The sequence below is a fragment of the Loxodonta africana genome, chromosome 3, assembly GCF_030014295.1.
Source record: "Loxodonta africana isolate mLoxAfr1 chromosome 3, mLoxAfr1.hap2, whole genome shotgun sequence".
Lineage (NCBI taxonomy): Eukaryota > Metazoa > Chordata > Mammalia > Proboscidea > Elephantidae > Loxodonta > Loxodonta africana.
Genome location: NC_087344.1, coordinates 105845734 through 105854568, shown reverse-complemented (window position 1 = coordinate 105854568; position 8835 = coordinate 105845734). Strand labels below are relative to the sequence as shown.

General features: G+C 39.9%; 1 protein-coding gene across 2 annotated transcripts in view; it reads right to left on the bottom strand.

Annotated features, from left to right (window-relative positions):
• Positions 1-4970: 4970 nt before the first annotated feature.
• AK4 (adenylate kinase 4) overlaps positions 4971-8835 on the bottom strand; it is a 91576-nt gene continuing 87711 nt past the window's right edge. For both annotated transcript variants that reach the window (XM_064282097.1, XM_003411039.4), the window contains 2 exons: positions 7136-7254; positions 4971-5771 (listed from right to left, as the gene is read on the bottom strand). In XM_064282097.1, coding sequence (XP_064138167.1) covers positions 5657-5771; positions 7136-7254 — 234 coding nt within the window. In that variant the 3' untranslated portion in view covers positions 4971-5656. The remainder of the gene's footprint in view (positions 5772-7135; positions 7255-8835) is intronic.

Genomic DNA, 8835 nt, shown 5'->3' with positions numbered 1-8835 from the left:
AGGAAAAGCACTCTGACTCATCGTAAACACAAGGCTTCTGGGAAATTTGAGCTGACATTTCACAAGACAGTAAACCAAAGAAACAAGTCATCATTAGGTTAAAGAACTGATCTGAGCTTGAGAGGGATCACAGTGAAATGCCATTGTAACTCAACAGTTTCCCCAGAGATCTGCTCATTTCATAAACAAGGATATATAAAAATCAGTAGTACAAATTCTCATAAAACTAGAAAAGCCCTCTAAGCCCTACATGCTTGGAGCTTACATAAAGACTGAATCTGACTTTTCATTTTTCTTCCCTTTATTCTTCTCTAAATTAAATACAAAATAATTTTTATATAAGTACATTTCGGACTCTATAGCCAAAGCTTTAAAACAAAGAAAAGAAAAATTCTATGAAATAAAGTTAGATACACATTAACTCCAGGGAGAATCTTCAAGAGAGACTGCTCCTTTGAAAAGGTTTAAACAGGTAATATTTTATTTTAAGAATGAGAGTGTGATTCCTGGAATAGCCTTTATTACCAAAGGAAGGAATTCATATCCATTCCACACAAGAGCATTCATTCTTTTTAAAATGTTGTACCATAACACATAACACACACATACATAAAATGATGATTGAATCAGGGAATTCCCTGAAGCACACAGATAATGGCATTTATTTTGGCAAGAGCTGTGCAATTTGTTAAAAAACAGATAAGGTATGGCATTTATGAACAATTTTAATGATAATACGTCTCGACAGAAGCAGGAAAAGCAGATTTTTTCATAGTTGATATATGGTTTCATAGTTTCCTGATATCTGGGTCTTGCACATTTCCCATCTGGAAACCAGACCGGGTCAGTTATGTATGGAAAGGACAATAGCTTATGGCCAGACCACGTTCCCACGTGAAACAGACGTCTCCGTGACTGGGCTCTTCTTTAGAGAATGGAGGGGGATACAGAGAGAGCAACTCAGACTATGCGGAGGACACCGCCTTATGAATTGCCTCTTTAGCAAAATCAACTGTAGCAGGAAAGTATATTGTTATATGAAAGGTAATAAATGAAGTCTATTAGGTAGAAACAAATGCCTCCCAAGATCCTATAATCCAGCAGAGTACAGACGAGACATATACGCTCTGCATCTACAGTGTGTAACTACCACCATGACTCTCTGGGCGCCCATTTCCTCTCTCAGCAGGAGAACAGCAAAGGCAAAGATTCCAGGCCAGAGCTAACACGCCATTACATCTGTTAGTGAGAGTGAAGGATGCCAACTAGGGAAAGGTACCGAAAAGGCCCTTCTGAATTTCCTGATTAATCCCAACAGGTTTATTTCAACAGGATTATTTCAGTCTTTAAACACAAGGATGCGGGATAATTTGCATAACAGTATCTATTACATAGGGTAGCTGCAGAGGATTTAACTAGATGTTACATGCAGTGCACTTAGCATAAAGCACCACACATATTCAGGATGCCCATACCTTAAGACACCTGAAAATTTGTGGTCTTTACGGCTTAAGCAAAGACCCCTAGCAGTCTGGTCAACTCTTTAAGAGAGAATTCTTGCTGTTTCTTATCTCCTGTCTCCAGACTCATGCAGAAAGGCAGATCTTGATTTTTAGACAAATAGTAAGTTGAATAGCAAACTCAGGTCTCAGTGAACTAAATTTTACAAAAGCCCAATTTATTGGTTTGCACAGGCATCTTTCCTTCTAAAATTGTCCTGCCTCAATGACATGTTAAATGGCAAGAAAAACCACAGCATTCTCTCTCTCCAAGAATCCTCCCTCACGCCTGGCTATTCTTACCTTTTTCCTTCCTTACCAAAAAGGGGGCCCACTCTAGGGGAAGCTAGAGCTCATCTGAACTTGGCTGGTGGAGGGTGGCAGAGGGTGGTCCTTGGGGAAGGTAAAAGGAGGATAAGGTAGGAAGCAAATCTCCCCTGGCTACTGCCAGAATGAAACTAAATCATTGAATGACAAGCAGTGCCACCACGTGACTCATCTCTATGCCAGATGGCAAAGGTCTGGATTTGGCATTTAGAATCATGTTAATGTGTAATACAGGGACGTGGTTAAAAAAAAAAAAAAAGAAGTCAAGAGTTACCTGTATTAGGTGCTCAATCATCCTTTGCTTACCTGCTAGCACTTTAAAAAGGGTTAGTTTATTAGACAGGGCCTTACTTTAGGGTGGGAGTGACAGTAATATGTTTTGATCTCGGGGAAGAAGAGTGAGTAGTGCCTGGATTGCTCCAAGAAGCACAGGCTACATGTGAGCACCACAGTTTGGGATGGCTCAAGGGTAACGGCCCTGCAGGGGCACAACACCATGGACACCGAAAGGGTAGGTGAGGAATAGGAGCACCCCTCCTCTACGGATTAGCCTGGGTTCAAGCCCAGTCTACTCTGACAGCCTTTTATTTATACATGTGTAGTGACGGAGGAGACAAAGGCTCAGACTCCCCTTCTAGCAGCTTTCTTTGCTTCAGCAAAGAAAAAGAAAAAAAAAAAAAAGGAAGGGTCATGCAGAGGTGAACGTCACCAGCGTGAACTCTACAATTCTTGATGTGAGCCCACTCCAACATACAAGCAGAGCAAAGCAGGCTTGGGGCCCTGGGTTGCTTGGGACATGATAGGGAGTTGACATTCAGAAATAAACTCAGGCTTCAGAGTCAGGAAGACCTGGGTTTGAGTCCTGGCTACACTGTGCACTGGGCACTGATGCTGGGCAAGATGCATCACAACCCTGTTCCAGGCCTTCTTCATTTATAAACATGCTCACCTCACAGGATGCTTGAAAGACTAAATGAGATGTTCGTAAAGGTCCTAGGACAGCACATATCACTCAGTAGGCTCTCATCAATGGTACAGGTTGTAAGTTTACATTAGCGTTAGCGGGTCCTGAACACAGCAGCATTTTCAAGTTCTAAGTAAGTAGGAAGCCTGTTCCAATTATGAAGAGCAAATTGAATTAACAGCTGGCTAGAACTACAGAATGTGAGGCAGGGTGGGAACCTTAGAGACCATCCAAACTACCCTTTGTGCTTAACTGTGAAGAAACCACTTGTGTGGTAGTAGAAGGAAAACCAAGAAAAGCTCTCCCCTTAATTTTATTTTTGCCCATATACTCTCAAGGTAACTTTAATTTTTATAAAATCACTTAAGGGAAAGCCAGAGTTTTTGTTGAAGAAAACCAGAAACAGATTTTTCAGACTACTGAATACGGAAACAAGTACAACTGTTCAAAGACTACAGAAAGGTATCTTTTATTGGTCTCTCCTAGCAAAGGACCCTCAACTTCTGGGCAATCCCAGCAACGGCAAACTCTGTTGATGCATTCTGAATAACTCCAACATTGGCAACAACTGTCTGTCTGCCTGGAAATGAGGAGGGGGGAAGAAAAGGATGGATGGATGGATGAACAGAGAGCATGGAATCACACTCTTGGAATCATGGACCAGGCCATTCCCTACACCTCTCCCCAAAATTCCAAAGGCAATGATTATAACCGAAGTGTCAAAACACAAAGGAAAGTGAAGAAGACCAGTTTGAAAAATCTTCTGCTGCCAAAAAGCACACACTTGCCTCTCTTGAGTTATCCATATAATAACCTTAACTCTCTAAACTTTTCCTAGTTTGTGGAAGTAGTCTCCAAGGCAGAACTACTCTAAATTGTGCAATTTTCTCATATCAGATTTGTTTTTCCCCATACCTGTTTCCCCAGGAAACCTGAGCATTATTTATATGTCTGATTTTTACCTTATCCTTGCCAACTGGCATTCAAACTCAACTCTTAAAAAGTGCTCAGAAGTCAAGAGAATGCAATGATGTCTCATAGATCTGAACTGGTCATTTTAATTGCTAACAACTAAAAAATAATCTTATTTTGCCGTGAGTGAGAAGATGAGGAGGCAGCTCTGTGTTTCCACCAAGACAGCTAAAGAACATTCACATAAAGGAACAGAGGGAGAGGAACTGCCAAAAGTCTGGGCAGTATTTGTAAGTACATGCTGTGCCCATTACTGTACAGAATAGAGAGGGCATTGAGCTGACTGGGGATTCACCGGGACACCTTCAGCAGGTAAATAATGTGTTTCAGTATCGATACTACGGAAGTGCTGAAATAGGCTTATTTACTTTTCTTTCTCATCAGTATGAAGGGGTTAGATGGAAGTCACTCCCAAAAATACTAAGTAACTCTCCCTGGGGACAATCACTGTACATGAAGAAGGGGTATGTATTTTTTGGGGGGGAGGGATATTTATTTTTAAGGCAGCAGGAATAAAGTTCAATGTCCTTCCCAGAGAAAAAGAACTTCACAAGGTGGCCACCAAGTCTGGAAAACTGGCAAATTTTTAATAAACTATTTATTGATACGACATTATAATGTGTGACAAAATAGTATTATCTACATTTCTAGACTTTATGGTCACCCCACAGAATGCATCTTTGGAGTAGAAAAATATAAATATTTTGTTTTCCCATAATCACAGAGCTGTCATACTCCATCTAGGCACAGCTAGTACAATGTTTTCCTCACCATTTCCTTTACAAACTATTTTTAATACACTTGGGTCACTTGCAGGAGAAAAATATTGTCAGCATCAGTATTTAGCAGCATTTTCAAAATACATTTTTTTTGTCTTGAACAAAAAAATATTAAGAAAAAAATATTCTTTTAGTGTAGTAATTTCATATGATCTTATTACTACTATATACGAGATACTATCTTTCAATATTTATGTGAGTGGTATTTCTCATGTTTTTTGAAGATTCCCAGGAGACTTTGGGGCTTTTATTTTTTTCACAATTTAAGAAAGGAGCAGTGTCAACCCATGAGAGTCAGACCAGCAGTTTAAGATCTTCCGCCTAGCTCAGTTCTTGGTGCATGAAGGGATCTATAGAATCTCCTAGCTCTCAGCAATTAGAAAAAGGAATTTGAGAGGGACAAAAGCAACAGCCATCAGTGTTCATTAATAGCACAGGAAGGAAGAAAACAGACGTACAAATAACACAGTCTAATAAAAATAGTAAAAGCCAAATCCTTTCATTCCAGGATGTCTGAAAAGGAGATTCTATGGAGCGTATGTGCGGAAAAGAAGGTGTCACTCCTAGCAGAAAAAATGGATTGTAGACACACAGTCACTCAACACCAGAGAGGCAACCACTGAGAGCATTTGGCTTTAATCCCACTGTCACCAGGAGAGCACGTATCAGAGAACTGGGGACAACACCTGGGCTACAGCCCTTCGTGTTCTCAGACCTACTTTTGCTGTGGTTCAATAGCATTTGAGGGCACAGGGAGAACCAGAGACCAACACCATCACATGTAAAAAGGCTACTAGAGCAACAACATGGCTGTCAAAATTAGCAAGAGCTTAGATTATACACTGTTTGAAATCCAACCTATACTTGCTTTCTCATAAAGGCTTTGAGACCTGTGCAGAGACATCTTAAACATGTATAGGTGTCCCTCCTTCTGAAAGGCAGAGGACAGCCTCTTCATTAACTCTTTCTACTCGTAAGTTTTCATATCAGTTCACCGTTTATACTAGAAAAGACACTGCAAGCTGTATTAGCTAGCTTCTAATTTGGACATGGCACCAATATTTCACACACAACTGAATATAACCACATTTTCCTGGTTCTTCCATTGGGTAGGCTCAGTATGCTTCTTTGGACTCAACAGGTGTGATCTTGTTCGAGAAAAGCGTGTAAACGTAAGGCCAGATATTGTTAGTCTCCGTCCCAGAAAATTGGTGGAGCACTCCTCGGCTCCTGAAAGACAAAGTCCAACATACAAAGGCATTTTAAATTTCCTTTTAATACACTTATAGGATAGCATGACCTCATGGTCTAATCACACATCGCTAAGTGCCAAAATAGCCCCTTGCAAAAGTATAAACACCCCCCTGGGTGTACCAAAATAAATCCATAGGGTTTGCAAATCTAGCATGCTTGCCATGATGCCACCTTTTTTTTGTCTCTTTAAAACATACCAGAGGATAACATTATAGGTTTTGAAAAGCACATCATTAACAAACTTTGCTACTCTAACTCTTTTTACTTACAACAATGGATCATGACACACAGGGTGTATCAAAATATGATCAGCAGCCTCTGCTCTAAAGGTTTGCAAAGTTATTCGGGGGCTAAAAGGCCAGAGGAGTCCCTGGTGGTACAAACAGTTAACACATTCGGCTGCTAATTGAAAGGCTGGTGGTTTTGAGTCCATCCAGAGGCACCCTGGAAGAAAGGTCTGGTGATCTACTTCCAAAAAATCCACTGCAAATCTTTTGGAGCAATTTGACTCTGAAACACATGGGGTCACCATGAGTCTGGGTCAACTCGATGGCAATTTTTTTTTTTTCTTTTAAAAAAAGCTAGAACTTGATAATGGTGGAGGCTGCAAACTGCTGTCTTGAATGCAGTCACCATATGGGTTTTATCTGGCTTGCATGCTGTTAAAATTGGAATTTGTTGCCAATATAAAAACTAGATTTTTTTTTTTCTTTCACACAGAGAGCCAGATTTCTGCTTCTCTTAAAAAACAAGAATTATTGGCCACACTGGTCTGCGTGCCCTGTGGTGGTAACTGGCTGGAACAGCACAGGAACTGTCCAGTTAGACTGTCATTCAACCACTCAGCTCAACACATCCCCCACCAGGTCTGACCCACCCATTTCCAATACCTGCCTGGCCCCTGAAGCCATTTGAATTTTCAATTTGTAGTTTATGGTTTTAGCTTTTCTTTGTTAAACTCCCTACAAACCCACCTAGACCAAAAGTCCTTTTTAATCTTCTCTCTAAATCAGATATTAAATATGGGAGTATCAAAATGTAGACCATAATTTCAGCCACTTAAAAAGGAAAATGAAAATAAGCCTAGGTCTAATTTTATAACCAAAACAGATTGAGATGATCAGGTTTTGTTCCTTATGTTACGATAGTTTGATAAAAGTATTGGACTTCATCTTTCATGTAAAACTCCAACATTTCATCTGACCTCTGGGAAGAAACTGAGCTTTCAGAGTTTATACAGCTTAAAAGAACACTACCTGGCCTCAGTCCAATAGACTTCCCACCAGGCTCCGCACCTTCCCAGTTGGCCCATGATTGTGAAAATGCTGAAGCACACTCACTTGTATAACTCAATGACTGGCTTTGCCACATCCTTGTACTGTCTTAGCCTGGCTGCTACTGCTTCAGGTTTATCGTCTTCCTGCTGGACTAATGGTTCACCAGTGACGTCATCAATTCCCTAAAAATACCAGAGAAACAAGTAAATACGGCTAACAGTTGAGTCATTTCACAGGTTAAAAATTCTCTTGTGCAAAACCATGCACTGACCTTTGATTCCTACCACATGAGTTAGCCCTGAGTGAAAATGACAACGGTGAGGGTAACTGAAGAATAAACAGCACTCTAAACAGCGTGTAAAACTGTTTTCATGAGAACTGACATTAAATCTTTATTAACTCCTCAGATCTTTCCAAACATGTTCCAGTGCTATTGATAAATGGTACTCTTAATTAACAGTTTAACATTCAATGTCTCTTCCAACAACAAACAACCTTTAAACAATGCCACTCTGGTCCTCTAAATAGTTCTAAAAAAGTTATACCAAAAATGGCCTGGCTTTCTAAAGTCTGAGCTCTGTTTTTAATTGTGGTAAAAATATACATAACAGAACATTTGCAAAATTTTTTACATACACAATTCAGTAACACTGGTTATGCCCCCATTGTTGTTGTATGCCATTGAGTCGATTCTGACTCATAGCGACCCTACATGAGAGAGTAGAATTGACACGCAGTGTTTCCTTGGCTGTAATCTTTTCAGGAGCAGATTGCCGGGTCTTTCTCCTATGGAGCAACCAGTGGGTTTGAACCGCCGACTTTTAAGTTAGCAGTAGAGCATTTAACCACTGGGCCAGCAGGGCTCCTTATGCCATCATTACCACTTCCTTTTCCATATTATTCCATTATCATTAACAGAAACCTAGTGCCCCCTAAGCCATGACTCACCCTTTTCCCCTCCTTCCAAACCTGATAACCACTACAAGCTTTGGCCTCTATACATTTGCCTATTTCATATAAGTGGGATCATACATATTTGTCCTTTTGTGAATGATTGATTTCATTCACCATAATGTTTTCAGTGTTCATCCATGTTCGTATGACAGCATGTATCACAAAGCCTGAGTTCTTAATAGGAAAAATAAAATGTCTCAAAGAACTAACTCAGTTTACCTATGAAAAACATTAATCTGAAAAGACACTTCAGTTCCACCTCTGGCCAGCTTTCAAACTCCATCATCTAGCTCCTCTGAGATTAATCTCATTCAGGTTATTTTACTAGATCAAATGATAACATTATATCTAAAGGTCTATTAAAATATGCATAACTCAATTACTTATGATAATCAGAGACAAACATTCTGAGAAATAAAAAATATAATTAGAAACAAAACCAAAAACCTGATTTTCAGTGCACTTTAATCTCCTCAGGAACCAAACCTACTTTCAAATAGGAAAATGGACACATCAGAATTTTGCCTCCCATGTCGATGGCTATTACTCACTAGCAAAGATAGTCACAAGAAATAAATCTGTCAAAATGCAGGCTAGAGCAAAACCAAAAGGGCTCAGGCAATGCAACTGGATAATCAGAAACTGGCGAGAAATTTGAAATGTACTAAAGTTTCATTATAGCTGGGGCCCTGGGTTCGTAACTTACACTATGATTTACTGGTGAGTCACATAATTGTCACATGTGTATTCCACAGCTGTGAATATGACACAACAGGAGATTTGGGAACGGGAAGAAGGCTGTATATCAC